This window comes from Columba livia, chromosome 1, assembly GCF_036013475.1.
Source record: "Columba livia isolate bColLiv1 breed racing homer chromosome 1, bColLiv1.pat.W.v2, whole genome shotgun sequence".
Lineage (NCBI taxonomy): Eukaryota > Metazoa > Chordata > Aves > Columbiformes > Columbidae > Columba > Columba livia.
Genome location: NC_088602.1, coordinates 85,512,085 through 85,532,753, shown reverse-complemented (window position 1 = coordinate 85,532,753; position 20,669 = coordinate 85,512,085). Strand labels below are relative to the sequence as shown.

The 20,669-nt window shown below is 45.8% G+C and overlaps 1 protein-coding gene across 1 annotated transcript in view; it reads left to right on the top strand.

The window, feature by feature from the left end:
* Positions 1–11,230, top strand: part of PTGFRN (prostaglandin F2 receptor inhibitor) — a 69,990-nt gene extending 58,760 nt beyond the window's left edge. The window contains exons 8-9 of the mRNA XM_065065300.1: positions 6,046–6,351; positions 7,577–11,230. Coding sequence (XP_064921372.1) covers positions 6,046–6,351; positions 7,577–7,743 — 473 coding nt within the window. The 3' untranslated portion in view covers positions 7,744–11,230. The remainder of the gene's footprint in view (positions 1–6,045; positions 6,352–7,576) is intronic.
* The last annotated feature ends 9,439 nt before the right edge of the window (positions 11,231–20,669 follow it).

Sequence of the window (20,669 nt, the reverse complement as noted above, 5' to 3'; positions counted from 1 at the left end):
GAAGTATCAAGCTTAGTAAAGGCCCATCACTTTGAAATTCCAGGATGTCTGTTCTCCATTAAATCAGAATGTAGCAGGGAAGCAATTTGCTAGATTACAGTTGTGTGCTGCCTGTGAAAAAATGATAGAAGTCTGTAGGTTGTATTATTGAAATGCTTGGGAGGGAGGAAAACCTGAGTAAACTTTATTGCTGTCAAACGATTCATAGCTTGGCATATTGGGTACATGCAGGCATACATTGCTGCTTACCGTATACTTCAGCCTGTCCTGTGGTTCCTACTCAGCAGGAAGCCTCTTAGTTGAGGTGTGCTCAAGCTCTTACAGGTATTGTGGCAAGGCAGTTCCCAGAGCAGCTGGCTTCCTTTGCGAAGCAATAATTGCTGGCAGGGAGCAGCTGCTGCTTCTGCTGGTGTTCGACAGCTAAAATAAGCTTGGGGTTGCCTTATGAAAGAGGTCTCAGCATCCCTGACCCACTTAAAACTTGAAATGAGGCCGCTTAGTAACAGTGGGGCTCTCCTGGCAGTGCTCTGCTGCAGTTGGCTTTGTGATGGATTTGTATGGCTCAAGACTGGGAGAAGCTCTGATAAGGACAATCAAAGAGATCGAACTAAAAAGGTGGCCTCTTTGAGGAGCTGCTTATCAACACAATTAAGTTTTAACTGGGCAACTTCATAAGGGTTCATGGATGTTTGTTGAATTGATAGATGATGCCTGGAATTGGAAATGATGCTGTTTCCGGTAGTCCTGAGCAGCCAGTGCAGAATTTTAAATGTCGGCACCATAATCTGTTCCATAGCTGGGTAATGTCATCTTGAATGTGCCAGATCTCTGCCTCAATGGTTTGGGGGTTTTTTTTGGTGGGGAGAGAATTGGGGTTTTTTTGTCTGTGTGTCTGCAACATGGCAGATGAGGCACAGGCAAGAGATACACATAGAAAGGAGTGAAGTGTGGCCATAAAATTATAGAATAGTTTGGGTTGGAAGGGACTTTTAAAGCTCATCTAGCCCAACTCCCCTGCAATGAGCAGGGGCATCTTCAACTAGATCAGTTTGCTCAGAGCCCTGTCCAGTGGCAGGTTTTGAGGGAACCTTTCGGTCCATCCTCTGAGCCTCCAGTTGCTGAATGAGCAGGATTTGGGGCCTAACCAGCCATGCTGTGTGGAGATACTCCATCTGGGCCTGAGAAGCTGACCCCTCTCCAGTCTTTGCTGGTCCTCTGGATGACACCAGCAGAAGAGCCACAGGGAACAGCTGGAATCTATGCAACAGCTGTAGAGTGTGCAGACTTCCCTTGTCAGTCTGCCTTCTTGGCCTTGAGAGGTGGAGAGGGCTAGAGCTGTGGGATACCAGAGCAGGTTAAGTGAAGAAGGGCCTTAAGGGCTCATATGACAACACACAGATGTAGTTCCTCATATCCTCGTTTTCCCTGTATCCCATCTTTGATCTGTCTCTGTGCTCAGTCAGTATCACAATTTAATTAACAATTGGAATGGAGAACTTGCTTTTTAAATGAGTTCCAAAAACATTAGACAGACTGTGAAAATATTAGGGCTGTCTCATCCCAGTGGGGAAATGAAGCACATTGTACGGGAAAGCCTGCACCAGGTAGTCAGATAAACAGAGCAAGAGTTGCCAGCATCTCCTAGAAGAGAACAGATGGCAGCAGTACAGGCATGGTGTTTCCATTTGGGAATGTGATGAGAAAGGAGAGCAGAGCATTTGCATTTGACCCTCTTCTCAGGGGCATACTGGCTTTCAAAGGCCATCTACTCTTCTGGTGGCAGACCTGCTGCGGGATTGTATTTTGGGCCCTCTTGTGAGCAAAGAAGGATCAGGGAATTTCATAGGATGTCTTGTTAAATGTGCATCCAAAACACTTCAAACGCACTTGGTATGCTAGCCAGCTCTGCTCTTGTACACATAGGCAACAACTTTGCAAGCATGCATGTGGATTAGTATGTATGCTTATTATAACAAGTTGAGGTGTCAGGTGCCACCTCTTCTCCCTCTTTGTATGCCCTGTCAGAAGAATAAAGTACTTCCAAGGAGTGGAAGAGAAGTTAAATGACCCATGATCTTTGTCAGTGCCCTTATTTGTTACAGTTAGATTGATCCCTTCATTTCTAGAAGCATTTCTTACGGCTTGGCCCCTTATCTGGTAGAGGCGATTCACAATACTCTATGTGTATGTTCGTGTGTACCCACCCTGTGGGAAATTTTCAAAAGAGTGGAAAGGGTTTTGGCATGACTGCATGCTTTAATTTCCTCTGCTTCTTTGAGACCCTGCTGAAATGGAGTGTGTATTACTAAGCTTAGTACATGGCAGCAAGTGCTCCATCTAAAGAAGTGCTCCTTTGGCTTGGCAGCTGTGGTTGGTGTTTTGAATTGATATGAGGGGAGTATGTGTGCGTCAAGGGGGAATAGTAGTTCTTCTGTGCCCTGAAGATATAAAAGCTGCTTCTGATATTTCTGTTGAATACACATTTTCACAAATGATCTCTCTAGACTTCCCAGATCACCCCTTCTTGGGCTATGTGCTTAGGGATTTAAAAGTATTACTTACTGTGCCTGAAAGGAGGTGGTTTTTTATCTACTTCAGACAGACCCAGTGGGCACTCTGGAGAATTTAACAAAACCAGCTTGTTTACCTCTTGTATGGCTCGAAGTGGTTTGCTCAGCTCTCTAGGAAGCTCTATTCAACCTCATTTAAATGTAGTAAACAAAAAGGGTCTCAAGATTGTGATTCAGCACTGTAACAAGATGCTGAGAGAGCTCTATTCTACGCAGTGGAAGTGCATGGTTCCTAAGAGCTGGTCTAGAAATAGGATTCCCTGTTTTGAGGAGTGATTGGCTGGGGAAGCAGCTAAGACCCAGACAGCTTAGTCCTGCGTGTCAAATTGAAATGTGCATAAAGATGTGCTTTACATGTTGATGATCCTCACTAACTGAGGAGGGGAGGAAGCCTAGCACCACTATTACTCACAGAGCTCTGAAGCATCCAGCTCCCAGTGCTTTGTGTCCTTTTGCGGAAGCAGCTGAGTTGCCTGAGCTGGGGGCACTGAGGTCCATGATGGTCTTTCAAGCTTGGCAGTGGGATGTTATGATAATGTGGGACACCTTGTAAAGGTGTCCAACACCACTTGCAGCATTGTGGAGCATGTAAGGAACCAGTGAAGGAAACCTTGCTAGTGTTAAATGTGAGCATGGTTCTTGTGGTTGCATTTGTTTTCTGTAGATGGGGGACAAAAATGGTGAGACTGACTTTTCAACATTAATGCAAGATGTATATGGAATGGTACAGATGCTTTTGGGCAGCCTAGCATGTGACGTGGGTTTTTTTTTTGTCAGTAAGACTACATATTTATTATATTAGCACTTGGGAGCTGCTAGGCATGTTTATCACTGATCTAGACAGCACCTGATTTATATCCTGATTTTGCTAAATTTTCCTGCGGTTTTGTTGCATGAAAGCCAGAGATACATAGAAATGAATCGGATGACTTTGCTGTATGAAGCTAATTCAAGGAGGATGGTGACAAAGAGCACTCAGAGCCAAATCCTCTCTTTGACTGTCTGTAGTGAGTCACTAATTGCACACTGTGTATACTGACTAATAAAATATGTTGGCATAATACTGTTGTCCCATGTTGTAATTATGGAAGATAGATTCAGCTGTTTCAAAATGACAGCAAGTGCCTGCACTCATCTTCGTATGTGGAAGGGAGGGACTCTCAAATTAACTGAGGCTGAAGAGAAGGGATTCTTCAAAGGTAGCAAGTTGCCTAAGAATCTGAAGGCTAGTTTTTTGTTGTTTTGGTTTTTTTTTTTTTTAATATCTAAATTTATTGTTTAAACCTTTTTTAGCAAGTGCAATGGTTTGTTTGGGGTAGTTTGACTTAGCCTGGAAGGTGTCCATATGCTTCTGTGGTACCTGGAAACAAAAGAGCTAATGGCAGTCTTGATTTGGAATTGGAAGGAATTGGTTGTTCCCAACGTGACTGCCTGTGGACTGGTGCTATTACCCTATTTGGCATAAACAGGGAGCAGAGACGAAGAGTAGTTTATAGAAGCAGAGCTCTCTCCAGCAGAGGCCCTGCTTCCCACAGGCAGTTGGATGAGTACACAAAGCAATGGCCAGAGTTTGGTCCTGTTAGCTGAACATGTGTTTATGGTAATTTTTATTAACTTTGCTTTCAAGGGAAGTGGTCTGAGTGCTATGCCAAGTAACTAATAGTAGGATTTGTAGTATGATAGGCAAGAGTGATTGCTATGAAGGGTGCTAGTCTATATGCCCTATGCTGACCCCCACATAGGAGACCTACTCCTGCTCTAGTGCTGTGAAACAGGCCAGGTGCTCTCTTGAGGTTCTGTGCTGTCACCTGGAAGAGCTTGCCATGGCAGGCAGGGCAGGAAGCTGGCTGGTGTCCCAAACCAGTTTGGTCAGCCAGTGTCTCTGCTAGGAACATCTGCTTTCTCATCTTTTAGTTTCATTTTTTAAGATGTGTGTAACAAAAACTGCACCTTACAGGGAAGTTAATTATACCCCAAACAGTGGGTCTTTTTTTGTCTGCAGTAAGGGGGAATGTTCTACCTGGCCAGCTGATACTATACTTCAAGTAGCAGAACTAAGGCTATCCCTTTACTTTGAAATATTATTTTAAGATTCTCTTTCTTTCTGAAGTGTTAGTTTGCCTGATAGAGGCTTAAAAATAATCTTCACTTATATCTACAAAGAATTTGTGTACAGCAGCAGGTTTAGGGCTTTACTTTTGCCATTAGCCTGGAGATCAAATGTGGAAGTTTAAAGAAGAGCAAACTCAATTAGGTGAAAATTAAGTTTTAAATTTCAGTTTGCTAACACTCTGTTTTTCAGACATCTCTATACTACCAAATGGAGATTTGATACATCACCAAAATCACTGGGACTGCCTGAGGTGTGAAAAGGTTAAGCCCTGTGCACACATTCTACCAGTGCCCAAAACTCAGGACAGAAATAGTGACCTCTGTTTCCAGTTTGGGCCCGTCACTTTGAGAACGTGCCAGGGAGGAAGACCTGCTGATGAAAGAAGTGAGCAGGCTTTCCTGTATGTGCACTGGGTCATGCCAGGTTTCAGACTGTATGACAGGTGTTGCTGGGCTCACATTAGCAAAGAATAGCCCTGACTTTTAAAGTAGATACTCAGCTATGTCAGCCTAATAGGTTTAAGACTGAGATCTGCTAATGGGACCAATAGGATCTCTTGCATCAACATAGAAAGAGCTGGATGTACTGACGAACTCTGGCTACCTGTCAGCTATGTTTAAATGTGCAAGGTGTTGCAAATGTGCTTTATAGACAAACTCCTTGGGTGGTAAAACTTGTATAAAGTGTGGTTCCTGGTGAGGCATGACAGTAACCCACAGCTCTGGAAAAAAATATATAAAAGCTTAATGGTCAGGCTTTGCTCCTGAATGCTTTGCGCTTTTGTAGTTAATTTTTTGTGCTCTGTGTAGAATCTCTGTATTTATTTAGGCAGACTTCGATATAAGGAAGAGGCCTTCAGGAAAGAGCCTTCGGACTTTGTGGTTGAGTAGGCCCTGAACAAAGGTAGTGATTGCAAATCGCTCTCTGCTAGCAAACATCTAGCACTTCCAATACCTCTTTACCATAGGTTCAGCATAGTTATAGAACTTCTTCACTATAGACCTGCTTGGTGAAAACTCAGATCAGCGATGAAAAATAATTTTTAGGATAGGCAGGAAAGCAAGGTTATCTCCTTTTTGTCGTTCCTGTAGGAAGTCACCCTTTCTGTGCAGCTGTGTGCTGTTTGCCAGGGCATTTCATTGCAGTTTGCTGCTTGAATCCTCCTAGAAAGGACATGGTCAGAGCATACTCTTTTTCTTTCTTTTTTTTTTTTTTTATTTTCTTTCTTTTCTTTTTTCTTCTGCTGTCAGACCAGTGCTGGCTATGCTGCTTGAAGATTAACCTTTCTGCTGAGAAGTGGCACTTTGAATACTTTTCAGAGTTCACCAACATGTTTAAATTCTTCTTTGTCCACAAACGCAGATGATATGTCCTTTGATGTCTCCTGGTTTGCTGTGCGCTCCTTTGCGTTGGACAGAGAGCCCGTCTGGCTGGCCTCACTGGACCGAAAAGGGATCGTGACGCAGAGCAGGAGAAACGGGAGCAGCGATCTCAGCCTGGAGAGAATCAGCCCACTGGAATTCCGGCTCCGCGTGCATGGCTGTGAAGACCATGACTTTGGGAACCACTACTGTGTAGTGACCCCGTGGGTGCGATCTGCCACTGGCGTGTGGCAGCGGGAACCTGACATCAAAGCCAAACCTATCTTTCTATCTGTGAAAATGGATGGTAAGAGATTGCAACATGCATTATGCATTTTAACACCTTGTTATGTCTTTCTGTGACAAATATTCCTCATTACTATTTTTAAAGGTGCCTGTGATAATCTTATTAGATTTTGTTATCCTTTTCTATTGTTTCCACCTGCTGATTCCAGATTCTGTAGACTAGTTAGGCCTGAACAGATCATAGTCATAAGACTGGAGCATTTTCTTTCCTGATCACCTCTTTGTGATGTTTTGCACAGCTGGGGCATCTTTCAGTCAAGATGTACTATTCTCTGCAAGTATTAACCCATCTGCTGCCTGCAGGAGGAACCTTCGGTTTGCAGATGGGGCATGCTCAACTAGAGTCATATTGTGGTTAATATCAAAGCTGAGAACAAAAGATTAGAGCTCTGACTCCTTCCTCCCTCTCCTAACCACAAGACGTGCTGTTTCCTGCACTGAATGCCTTGTCTGCTTTCCAACCTGAGTTGCAAGTATTGCTAGACTTCATGAAGTTGCACACTAGATGCTGCATTCAGCACGTAGCTAAGGAGGAAAATTAATGCAGGAGGGGTTTTGAACTAGTTGCTTTCTTCTCAGTATTTCCAGGAGAGGTCACGTTGGGAAGTTCCATGAACTTAAAAGGAGTTAAAGATTTTGTTCTCCCTGCTGTGCAGATAACTATTATAACTGTCCTTAGAGTTTTTGACCCTGCCTTTTAACTGAGCATTAGGTGCCTACGTATCAAATTTCTTGTTTAGGTACCAACTTTAGAGGTTGATCAGACAGGGTTGCTGAGTGGCAGTTAATACACTCTATGAGTAGTTCTAATTAAGCAAAGTGTAAAGGAGTACACTCCTTGCCATTTGGAAACATATTATAAAGAGTGCAGCCACAGGCTGCCTCTGACAGGGAAACTTTGCAAGGCTTTTGTTTGGAGGAACAGATAATGGGATATCTCTTGGAACTACCTCTACTTTCTTCTCTCGCTCCAAGGTTCCTCCCTGAGGCTTTGAAATGGTGGAGGAAGAATTAGGGTGAGGAGGTAGGGGACTCCAGTAAGAGACCAGTTTTCCAAACCTCAGAAGACAGAAATCAGGAAGGAAAATTAGTGTAATTTCCTTCTGAAGTAATTAATCTGGCCATGATGAAATAATGTGAGATTCTCTCCTTTTTTATGCAAGAACAAATAAAGGGCGTCTCTGACATTCTGAGTGATATCTAATGACTTTGCCTTTCTCTTTCAGTTCTGAATGCTTTCAAGTATCCCCTGTTGATTGGCATCGGCCTGGCCACTGTCATTGGACTCTTATCCTGCCTCATTGGCTACTGCACCTCTCGTTGGTGCTGCAAGAAGGAAGTGCAGGAAACAAGACGAGAGCGTCGCCGGCTGATGTCGATGGAGATGGACTGAGCATGAGAGCTGGACACACTTGCATTTCAGGAGAGACTCACAGGGCTCTTGGACTGTGCTGAGACACTCACTCGCAGGCCCAGACAAGACAATGCATTTCCTCTCTGATTTCAGCCTGGACCTCAAGCTTCTCCTTGTTACACATCATGTCCTGAGAACATTCAGGCCGTATTTAGCAACTCGGAGTTCTCCTTTTCCAGCAGCACTTTCTGCATAGGGATCATGTCCTTTTAATGTGCAAACTGTTGAGCCTTCTTTCAGCAGGGCCCTGTGACAAAATTCACTAAGTTTTTTTGTTTGTGTTTTGTTCTGTTTTTCTTGTTTAGTGTTCCCCCGCCTTGGTTTTGCAAAGATATCCCTGTATGAAAGCATGATGGGCAGGGCAGTGGGTGTGAAAAAGGGGCTGGTAGAAGTGTTAGACTATCATTGTATTAAGCAGTCTACTTTTCCCCTCTACCCCCAACACACCATCCAGTTCCCTTTGTCCACCTTGGTATCTCTCAGACTTCTCCGTGTTGAGTTGAAGGCTGGAGAAGGTTCCTCTGCTGCTGCCTCAGAAGGCTGTTCCAATAAATGATTGGTTTTATGATTGTCAGCATGCCTTCCCTTCCCTGGCTTTCGAAAGGTTTGCAGTTAACCACAAAACATATTTTGCCTGGAGGTCTTTGAGACGCTTTTAAAATACTTTTAAAAATTTTATTTTCAGTGCTCAAAGCTCTTAGCTGTGGTGAACAGGGGCTAACTTGGCAACCTTGAAGAGTCAGTCCTCAGGCAAGCATTTGTTGGATGTCTGCTTGTGGCCACCTGCTCCCCACCCACTTTTTCTCCCCACTACAGCTGCTCACGTTGTGCCTGAGACCCTGTTTTGCTTCTGGCAGGAGGGCACATGGTGTCTAAGGACAAGGGCCAGCCTTTTGCTTGGCTCAACAGAGACCTTGCCCCTCTTATGAAAGAAAAAAAAATGAGATGGATCTTTGTGTGCAGTTGTCCAATTAATCATATTTAGAGAAGGCTTGTAAACTATGTATTACCAAATGCACAGACCAGACTCCAGTGCTACTTCTTCCAGTCACTCAGTGGTTAAGCCTTGAACCTGTGAGCAGTCTGAGATCTGCAGCAGCTGAACTGCAGCTCAGGGTGGGAATAGGATCAAGCCCAAGAAGGCTGCAAGAATCCCTCAGGTTCCAATGGTCCTGGTCTTGTGCATGGGCCTGCAGCAGGGCTTTCCCCAAGGGTCTGAGACCTATTCCTAGGTGCTAGAGTATAGAAGTCCTGCTTTGGTCTTCCACATACACTGACCTGGCTCCTGAGTAGGAGCAGCTCCTTTCCCAGTTCTGTCTTCTCAGCACAGCTGGTGTTTTAAGCAATAAAAGTCAGAATAAAGATACTGTGTATAAACAAACAAGGAAGGAGGACTATACCACAATCTGACATCACAGCCAGGGTTTGGCTTGCATCAAGAAGGGTGAGAAATGTGGAGTTGAGGCCAGGGCTCAATCCTTTTCGGAGTTTTTTAAGATAAAAGACGCTAAAGGAGAGCATACATGGAAGGTACTGGCTGTGGTGTGCTGTTGCCAGTCTAGACATTAGTTAAGTGCTAGACAATCTGCTTCACTAATAGCTCATCCCACTGCACATTCCAGGGGAGCTGCAGGTGTAGTATCTGTGCTATGAAGGCTTCATTTTACGTAAGTGTTTGTGGAATCTTCAACTCCACATTGCAGCTATTCCAAAATCCAGGGTGTTTTTGTGGTAGGTTTTCTACAGGTAGGTTGTTGTTTTTTTGTTTGTTTGTTTTGCTTTTTTCCTATCTTACACTGTGACCTTTGGCTGATGTGAGGGCTTTTCTGGGAAGGTTGTTCTGCTGCTTGCATGCAAACACACGTGCAGTCACAAATGTATACGTATGTATGCATAGAGATGTCCGATGATTTTTTTTTTTTTTTTTTTTTTTTGGAAGCTGAATGTGAGACATCTTCAAAATTGGCTTGATTTACAGAGTTGGGGCTTGCAACTTCTTATTTGACTCTTTAAGAGATTTAATGTACTATTCCTAAATGGGGACACCCAAAACCAATATAAACCTGTGGAAGACTTTGGCTTGAACATTCGTAGCAACTTTTCTTTCTGGCATGACGTTTTCCTTTCTGGAAGAGCTCTGAAAAGGCCTGTGTTGCAGGCAGATGTAGCTGTCTCTGCTGAGGAGCAGGGCAGAAGCAGTCTCTAGTTTCTGCTGTGAAAGCCCAGAAATCTGTAGCGATGCTTTCCAAAGGAAGAGAGTTAAGGAAGGGATTCACTCGGATATTACTTCGGCAGCAAGAATTTTTCTTCCTCTCATGTCTGTCTGCTGTAGTGAAGTCTTGCTTTCTCTTTGGATGTTAAGAAACACCATTCTGATGTTTGGGATGCTGCCTGTCCCTCCCATACTGATCTAGCAGCTTCTTTCCTGCATTAACATCCGCTTTCTTCACAGAAGGCCTGTTGCATGGGGACATCTTGGGTAGGGGTGGTAGTGGTGGTGAAGTTTGAAGCACAGCATCAGTCACTTTCTGTCCTTGCAGACTGACTCCTTGTTTATGTGCTCTTGGTTAAGTTTTGGAGAGAGAGGATCATGACTGTAACGCAATAATTAGGGAATGAATGAGCAGGGAACTGCCAGCTCTTCCCAAGCACACAACATAGCACACTTTCTCCCTGCTGGAAAAAACTCAGGGTTATTTTGGTCAGGGCTCCCTGCTCCTCTAGTGAAAGGTCCCTATGTCCTTAGCTAATGCTGACCTTCCTTCATGGCCTGTAACAAACCATCTTTGTCATTCCAAGTGAAGCAAGTTTGCTGCTAGCTTGTACTGCTGCCAGCCCCTTGGAAGGCAATGCTGCATCCCCTTCCACCCTGTGTTTGCTGTAGTTGGAAGGCTAGAAGCTGAGGGGCTACACTTAACCCCCAGGTTTCCTTCTACTTGTGCCAATTTTGTATTATCTCCTTTTTTAAAAAAATAGAGTGGGAATCTTATCTCTAATGAAAAAAAAAATATCTAGGTCACTTTTCATGTTTTTTATTATTATTATTTCCTGTGTGACCGGGGTTTGTGTGAGTGGAAGTGTATGTGCATCTGGTCATGTATTAAACCTGCAGAGTATCAGGAGAGTAAGCTGCCTGAGATGCAGTGCAAGCATCTGTATCCTCCCTGCTGCAACCTGTGGTATTGTCAAAGTATCCTAAGGGCTCACGTTGATCTTCCTGTGTTTGCTTTGCCACATCTCCTGGTTAAGCTGGTAAATTCCTCCAGACACTTGGAATTTCGATCTAGAACAAGCTTGAACATCATATAGCAGAAAGGCAAGTTATTTTCTTTCTTTTGTTTTAATTTCAAAGTTATAAAATAAAGTGTTGGGCACAACTCTGGAATGCAGGTACCGAATAGTTCTAACAATGATGTGTAAAATATTTCTTTTTATGTTTAAAATAAAGAGCGAGCCTTTTTGATTATGTCTGTGCTGTGAGTCTGGATGTTTGAGCTATGGGCAGTTCTTCCCATGTACCTCAAGTGTATACAGGCACTATTGTTTGAGGCAAACCTTACAGTCCTGTTTCCAGCACTGCTTACTCTGTAAAATAAGCATCAGCCATTTTTAACAGTAAGTTTTAAATATTTGCCTATATTTGTGTCATGAATTGGGGAACATAATTGTTTTCTGAGTCTGTCCTGTTTCTACGCCATTTTAAATCAATCTTTTTGTTGGGTGAGTTTCCTTCTGATTACCTGGGACCAGGAGTTGCAGTTAGGAGTGTGTGTTTAAAATCTGCTGTTAAACGTGGGCATTAGATGTTGAGTCTTCCTTGAAGCCTTCCTGAGGCTTCTCATTTCCAAGGTACCATGAGGAAAAACAGTATTTGGAAGTAAACTTCCTGCTTGCCTTGCCGATGGCTGAATTGAGTATTTCTACCCCTCTCCCCCAGAAACTATGTGAGGACACCATGACAGCACAGCAAGGAGGTGACTTGCTTTCCAACAAGAAGTTGCTTGAGGCAGAAGTGATGTTGGGAGGTCAAGACAGGCTTTGGCAAGGTGGGTTTGTGTCCAGACTATGCTATGTCCAAGATGGCTGCAGTGCAGGCCAGTTGACAGGAAGGTGTCAACTGTCCACCATCTGTCTCTTTCCAGATGGTGGAGTTGCAGCTGGCATGGAAAGATGTCCTCTGTAGAGTGTGTGGCACTAAGCGATAAGGGGTGACAGGGACCATCAGCTGAGATAGAGAAATATAATAAATTATCTCTGATCCCACAGCAGAACCTTTGGCAGCTGCAGATGTTTAACACACGGGCAATGAGTAGCACACTAGTGGGACAGCAGTCATTGGCCTCTAGTTGTGCAGGTTACAGCTTACTGGTAAGTTTGGACTAACTTTATGAAATCCTCTTGCTTCTCCCACCCCCTAGGATGACCTGATCTTTATACTGTTCTTGTAAGCATGCTAGGATTTTATCACAATAAAGAAAGCCAAAACTTAAAGTCTGGAGATGAGGGGAATACTTGCAAGTAAATGCCTGAGTGTTGTGGTGAATGATGGGAGTTACCGAGTCTCCAGCATCACCTTGTATCTGCCACAGGTTCACCTACCTGCCAATAGAGGTATCTAGCTGGCTACTGTTACAGAGGTGGTCTGAAAAGCACTTTTGTGCCAGAGCCTGTGGGTTCAGTTACTTCTATAGCACCAGGCTTGAGCAACATGCATGGTTGTGCTTGGTCTATGAGAGAGCCCCGTTGTGCAGACTGGCTCTGGCTGCCTGCTCAGGTCAGGGCCAGTCCTAAAACTGCTGCTGGGCTGAAGCTGACTGGTGTTGAGCAGGATGCATGAGAAGACCTATCTCCTCCTCGTTATGTGGAGGTAAAGCCTGGTCATGCAAACCTTCCAAGGAAATGTGTGGCTTTTGTCTTTCCAGTGGGATGTTCTACATTTCTGTGATTGCAGGGGGCTGAGGTCTGCACAGCAGGTGTTTCAAGAAAAGAGCCTTTAGCAAATGATTGAAGCCGTGGAACGTGACAACTGGAGAAAAAGCCACTGTTCAGTCTTGAGTGAGATAAATACACCTTAAATACAGCACGTAGCTTTCTGTCGGACAGCCCTTTGCCAGGGATCTCTTTCCATTACAGAGGGAAACAGCATTAGGCTGTAGACAGCAGGTGATTGATATTGAGAGCTCCAGAGGGATGCCTGTGCTATTGAGGAAGCCAGGTTCTGCAGATTTCCAGGTCCCTCAGAAGAGCCACCACAAACAGGCTGTTCCCTCTCCCCGGCAGCCGAGTTGTATTCTACAAAGTGCCGTAAGTGTAAGTGCATGTCTGCTTCCACCTCTGCCAAGGGGGTAGAAAGGCAGGACTTTCCAAAGCAGACTTTGTGAAAGCAAGTTAGTATGATACCATGCTTTGTCCATGTGGGATTTTATAAACTCTGGCAAGTACAAGGCCTTAGACTAGTCCACAGACTTAGTCTGAGTGCACCTCTGTTGGCTTCAGAAGTTAATAATGGAGCTACAGATAGATGGACATGAAGTTCTGTTTCTTGTTTGCAACTTAACTTGGCTCATGCCCTCTGGTTCCTTTGTATGATCTTGCCAATGTTTTGACATATTCAACAGACATAGGGAGTCTCAAAGATACAAAGTTCCCAAAAGTTTCTTAAAGGGTAGGGCTACAGAGAGGGGAGGATGCATCCAGAACTTCTCCAGTGGAGCCAGCAGTATGAACCTGCCAGTTATTTGGCATCTGAGAACTCACAGAGATATCTGAGAGGATGGGACTGGTATTACCTTTGTGGCTCTTGTCTCTGTGCTGACTTCAGCTCCACAAAGGCCCTCAGCATGGTGTGCAGTGGCTGGGATGCTAGAGGTATGGTAAACAGGGAAAATATCTGTGCTGCTTAGCATCTGCCTGGGTATATGAAAGCTGTGTCACAGCCCAATGCAGGTCCTGAATGCAAGTACAGTAGTACTAACCTCCCCTTTGGTGTTCAGGTTCATCCTCTTTCTCTGTCCCCACTCTTGCTTGCTCATTTCCTCCATGCTTTGTTAGCTCTGTCTCCCCTCTTTCATTTCCCGTCATTCCCTTTAGGAGTCTCTTCTTGCCTTTGTCTCTCTGTGTCTCTAAAGGACCAGGCTCTTTTGTGCTCATCTCTCTGGGGGAGAGTGAGAGTATGTTGTTTTGGTGTGTCCTTGAATCGTCTGCTGAGAGCTCAAGCTGCAGAACTCCAGCCCAGCACCCACTGCAAATCATCTGCAAGGCTGGCACAACACATACATGCACACAAATGTTTTGCTGTCTCTCTCCTCATGAGGATCCCAGACAATATGCAAGGAAACCAAGCATCTCTGATGGGGAGGTGACTCTGAAGAGACATTCACACTCCCTTTGCCAAAGCTGAAGGGACAGATTTTCTGTCTAAAGATGGTTTTGCTCTTCTTTCTCCTGAGCGGCTGCTTGCTATTGTAACAGAAGTGCTGCTCAGTGCCTATGAGTTCCAGACAAGTGACAACTGTGCCGAACATTGTAGCTAGTATGAAACAAAGTCATTTCTCAAGATAACAATGACGGGATTCATCTTTAACACCCAGGCTAGCCACCCAGGACTTGAGAAACAGATGATTAAAGAATGCAATTTATCTGAGCTGCTTGAGACATGCGTTTTAGAATAAGAACGTGAAGTTACCCGTTTCTCACCATTAGCTGTAAAAGAACATGCTGCTCACCTAGGACATGAGAATTAGGCAAGATAAATGTTAACAACCATTCTCACATAATTTATGTTTTTGTGAAAACAATTCCAGGATGGATTTTAATTTTATTTTTTTTTTCACTTATATAACATCTCTGCCTTTGTATAAGAATAGTCCTTGGATGAAAGTTACCAGGATGGATCCAATCCACTCTAATTGTAGTTTTTATCCTTGCGCAGGCTCCTAGTCTTCAGCTGTGCAGCTTTTCTGCCGTGTGACTACTGGAGTCAACCAAGTCTCACACTGAGGTCCCTGGTGTGTTATCCGCAGTGCCCAGTCCCTCTGAAGGTATCTCTTCTAGTAGCTGTACCATTAGTGAGTGTACAGTCGTCTTGAAGTACTTAGAGCAAAATCATTGCCATAAGGTGAGTCTTCTAGCAATGAAAAGGATTTGTATGTCTTTCTGCTTTAACGGGTGTTTGGCCTTCTTCCACACAGACAGACTTACCAGCTGTTTTCTGTCACTGCCAACTCTCTTCCCCTCACCACCCCATCGCTGTGGGCTGACAAGCACAGCCTCTTCCTCTGGCTCAGAAATGTCCATTGTGGTTGTTTCAGGGACAACTCCTTCAGCTCTGAGTGCCTGGCCTGGCAGAAGCCTACATTTTCTTTAGAAATAAGATGTTGAGGTCCTTTTGAAGCTGATGGCTTTCCTGCAGCCTTTCAAGTGCATGCTGAGATGTCCTTGCCTGATACTATTATATTTTTTTTCTCTCTTCCATCTGTTTCCCACAGTCCCCTGCATTAATCCAGAAAAGTCATTCGTAAGTTGCTATTCACTTAATTCCCCCTCCTCGACCTGACTGCCTATAGAGTGTTAACAAGATGGCTCTCAGGAGCCTTGGGCATGGCATTGCTGTGGTTAAACCCTCCCTTACCTTGTGTCAGTGGTGGCAGCACTGTGTCATCTGAGTGTCATCTCTTCCCAACTTGACCAAGACTTTCAGTGGTGAGAGATGTTCTCCAAGTGTCTGAGAGTAGCAGGGAAGGTGCTGTAGGCTCTCTTAGGTGAAAAGTGCCAGGCAAAAGTAAGGTAACTGCTGCCGTGTTGCAGTACTGCGTGCATACTTTATCAAGCCCTTCAGTGGCAACACTGAAGGAGTTGCTTTCACACCAAGACTGACAGTCCAAGCTCAAAGAAATGAGATCTAGCTTGTACATTTGCAACTCTTTCTGACATCTCCATTTAATCAAAGCTGTGCACCCTGCAGGCTTTCCCTGGAGTTCACTGCAGCTCCTGCTTTTTGTTTGAAGGAAACTTGATTGGCTTATTGTATATCTATCTTAGTGTTTCTGTGACTATAGCAAAGACATCCTACTTTAGTGCAAACGGAGGATACCAGCAGCAACAGCACCAGTGTTGCCTGCACTGTGTTCTGCTCTTGAGATGCTTGTGCAGCAACAACGGCAACATGGGGCGGTGTTGTCCGGAGTGCTCTACCCAAACCAGTGCTGAGGAGAGTAAAAAGGTGGCATATAGGAACAATACCTACTGCATGGCCAGCTACTGATAGCTATAAACAGACCACTAAACAACATGCTAATACTACATTTTGAGTCAAGGCCCTCCTGGCAACCTCTCAGGCCCTAAGCTAAGTTTCTTTGGACACCTGTGTATGTGTCCTTGAAGAAAAGCTTCATATTCACAGATAAAGGGTACTGTAGGAGCTTCAAGAAGACCTGAAGCTGGCAGTTCTGGGGCTTTAAAAAGGGTTACTCTGGCTCTGCTTTTGAGCCTTGTGAAACTGTTGCTTTTCCCATGATCTCAGAGGAGTGGGAAGGGGAGTTATTTCAGGTAGATGAGCAAAGGCTTTGATGCTAGGTGAGCTGTGAGTGTACTTCTGCCATTGCTACCTTGCTTTATCACCTCAGGAGCATAGCTGTGTATTATTCCCACATTGTTCATAGCACTGGGCTGGGCACACTGCTGCTGCAGACAGTGCTTTGGTGTTCTGGCTTGTGAGGATGGGACTTCCTGTCTGTGCAGGCAGTGTGGTTTCCCCATGTAGTCCTTGTGTTTCCCCGTGGGATCTACAGCCTCTCCCCCTTCAGCCCCAGCCCCACAGTTGCCTGCCTACAGCTCCTGGATGCTCCGCTCACTGCAGCGAGTTCAGGGTTGGGAAAAGTCCACGTACTTTCAGATTCACACGCTGCCATCAGAGGGAGGCATGTACTTCCTGAAGGGCCTTGGAGAGACCTTCTGCCTACCTTAAGTACTGGGAGGCACAAATTTTGTGCATCTTCCACTTAAGCCTGTTAGGAGAGCACCTCCCTACTTCATCCACTGGTGCAATGGGTTTTGGCAGCTGGAGTTGTAATTTTTCCCAGCTAGATGGATTTCACAATTGGCTGCAGCAATGGCTGTTTAATTCCCTTGCTAACATTTCCAGGGCAGCTATTTAATTTTTTTTTTAAACCCTCTTGCTTCTGGAAATCCTGTAATCGAATCCAAGCTCTGTCAATCTAATTAGTTTTGAAGTGCAGCATCTCCATAACTTAGAGACCTAAATAAGCAGCTTAATATTAAAACCTAGCTTCTCTCCCAACATGTAATACTGTTCTGTATTCCCCAACAGCAATTCCTACTGAACAACAGCTCACTGAGATTGCTCTCCCTCTTTCCCTCTCTTAACCTCCCTCCTCTCTTCCCCGGCCTCTGCCCTCACTGTGTCCATCGGGAACCAAAACTACCAGGCGCAATCCTTTGCTGCTCTGCTTCAAGCAGCCTGTCATGAGGTTGCTTGCTTAAAAGATGCTGACGCTGCTTCAAATGCCAGCACAGAGAGGTCCGGGGGTGGCGCACAGCAGCTCCTGGTGCCATGCAGGAGCCGAGCTGGGCAGGGGGCTGCAGTTAGAGACTGCACAATGACCTTATCACAGCCCTGCGTGTGCTGTGGCGGGGGATTGCTGGGATTTACAGAGGACAGACTGTGCCCCCTGGGAGCCAAGCCCCACAGGCTAGAGGAGCAAGGGCAGCTGCTGAGCAATGCCTCTTCGCTGAGGGGCTGCACTGCTGGCTCCATCCTGGGGTGCTGTGAGGAGCTGGCAGGGAGGAGGTGAATTAGCGCCTTTGGTGCACCAACCCTCCTGGTCCTCAGCAGCATGTCGCCCCCCTGAGCTTTCTGCTGCCTGCAAAGATGAGATGTTCAATAGATTTATGTCAGAAATGCACCGTTGGGCCAAACTACAGAGACAGGTGGAACTATGGCTATAGAGGAGTGCAGCTTTCCAGCCCTTTGTGTGGGTAGAAGATTTAGAAAAAATACAAGGGGGAAAAGAAGAGGGGCAAACTAAAGAGCACTTTTTAGTAGGATAAGAAATGAGATGTGGTTGAGGCTCAGCAGATTTGGAACAACTGTGTTTGCTGGCTGATGTGGCGGGGAAGCAGGAATAACCCATCCCACTTTCCTAAAGGACTTTAATGTCTCGGTAGTGCCATGGCCAATTTTTTTCTCGTTTGACTTTTTGTAGTAAAATGATGGTGCAAATGCCAGCAAGCACCAGTTCACCAAAAATAAGAGCTGTGGGCATTCTCTTCCTCGGCCAGGCCTGGTTGCTCACTACTGAGAGCAACCATGGTCCTAGAAAGCTGCAGCTGCACAGGACAGATGTTTCTCTGCTTCCCAGCCCATTCTGCTCTTAGATTTCAATTATTTTTTAAAAAATTATTATTATTAATGATGTTTCAGTTTCTGTGTCAATGATGACAGTTCCTTTCAGTGCAAAACAATCACAACAGCCTTTCTCTGCTGCTGTGGGTTTTGCTCATGAAGATTCTGTCCTTGCCACAGGTTTTGCTCATGAAGACTCTGTCCTTGCTGTACGTTGGAACCATGTCCCACGAGGGCCCAGGACACACGGGATCTGAGTAACAGAAGCAGTCCTTCTCAACACCATAAGAAAAGGTCACTATTTTCTTCACCCTTTTTAGGCTTCCCCCTGTTTCCCCCTGTCTGGTTTCCCTGGAACTGGTGGGTGGTTTGGTTCAGCAGCGTGTAGGTGGGGAGATGTTTATCCACTGAGATCTCACTCTGCTCCAGCAGCACAAGGTGAAAGCCCACGTGGCTGTGAGGCAAACTCCCAGCAAAGCGAGCCTGGCTCCAGCAGGAGCTGGAGGATTTGGACATTTGTGCTCTGTCAGGAGGTTTCTGCCCACGAGTGTGTGCCCGAAGGATCGCGGCTGAGCCGGCCGGCCTTGGGGAAGCCAGGCAGCTGGCCCGCTCCTGCTCTGTAATTGGGGGAAGTAACCAGCTGCCTTTGATGTCTGAGCCGGGCTGAGAAAACCTGATGGCAGACTTCAAAGTCTGTTGCGCCAGCTCCCCTGATTATCTGTAGGCTTCTGGCGCGTCCCCTAAGACTGCCAGATTATCCCGGCTAATGCTGCGCTATTCCCTGCATCCCTCTACCCTGCCTGGCGCCAGCTCCTCACTTTTGGGGCTGCAGCCTCCATCCCTTCCTGTCCTTCTGCCTCTCCCTGGTTACTGTGGGTATGTGACAATGACATTTCTGGGCAAGGGGATGTGCCTCCTGAGATCTATGAAGCAAAGGCAGAGGAGGCATTTTTGGAGAGCTTGCCTATAGATTGTGCCCCTGGGCTGTATTCTGCCTCTCTGTTTGGTCACAAGAGCAGGCTGAAATATAGGAGCTTTTTGTGGCTGCCTTTTGCAGCACCTTGACTGGTGTTTATAGCCAAGCAGGAACTGCGTGCCTTTTGCCTTCAAAAAACCTTTGGGGAGCAGGGCTTCCATTCACACTGCTCCAGGGCAGGTTGTGCAAGCCGAAGGATGAGGGAGTCCCTGTGTTGTCTTTGCTCCCTGCAACATCTCTGCTGGGACCTTGCTGCTTCACATTAGTCTCTAGCTCCTTTGCCACCTGTGCTTCAGTGCTTGGGGAGCCCCAGAGTGCTTGTCTGTATGAGCAGAGATGCAGAGAGCAGGTCACTTCTGAGGGCTGGTGTGGATGTAGAGTGATGGGATGGTAGAGTCAAGGGGCTGAGCAGAGTCCCATGAGCTTGTGCTCCTCCCAGAGCAGTTTGCTTTCACCTGGGATCTTGCATAGCAATGCCAAAAGCTCATGGGGGAACCCTCACTTCACTAAGGATTTTTTTTTCTGCCAGAGCAAGCAACCTTAGCAATGGTTGAAAACCCATCCTGTGCAAAGCTGGATTTGTCTAAGTCATGGTTTGACGTCTGGTTTGCTTTGGAAGGTGAGGTTCATTGCTAACTTTTCAGAAGGTGTGGTAGGCTGTGCCCTCTGCTGTGATGCATGAAACCAGAAATGAATGTGATGGCTGCAGGCAGACGAAACCACAGCTGCCCTAACCCCAGGCATCCAAATGGGGTAAAGGAGCTCATGGGGGCCATATAGCCAGACAGGGAATCTGGTCTGCAGCCTTTCTTCTATACTTGCATAATTGCTTTTGGGTCTCAGCAATCTGTTCCCTCTAAAAAACAACACTGACCATGGGGTCTTCTCCTTCATCCTCAACAACTTCCTCCACAGCATTTCTACCCTGCTGTGGGAGTAATCCTTCCTTATCCCTATCCCTCCCCAGGCTCCTTGCAGTGTCTAAGGCAAGTGTCTGGTCAGCACTTTCCTGTCTGGGAGGTCTCCAAGTCACCATGGGTGTTGCTGCTGTGCTCTTTTAGGTAGAGTCTAACTTCATCCTAGCTGTGCTGAGCTTGGTAGAACTTTCCATGCTGCGTTTTTGATGGTGTTTTTCTGGAAAGCTTTGGACCAAAGTGGCTGAGCAGAATCAAAAAAGTGTGCCTGCAAAGGGATCCAGGGAGGCAAGAAGAAGGAGAATGGGTATGGAGGTATGCAACTAAAGATGGTCATCAACTGCGTGAAAGCCAAAGCCAGTCCTGATGGCAACCTGACCTCCAGCCTTGTGCTCTGGAGTGGGACGGTGGTACCCTGCTGGGATGTGCTAAGAGGTGGCCCTACTGCTCAAGACCTGCCAAGGGTTAAGGGTCAATAGTGTTCAATCCCCACAGCCCTGGTGCAGCACTTTAGCTCACCAGGTGAGGTGCATAGGCACATGCACTGCCTGGCTTGTAGGAGGCAAATCCTCTGCTCCTTGTAGGTACAGGCAGGGACCCCCTGTGCTATCCAAGAAAGATATTTCCCTCTCACTTCCAATCTGGTACCATT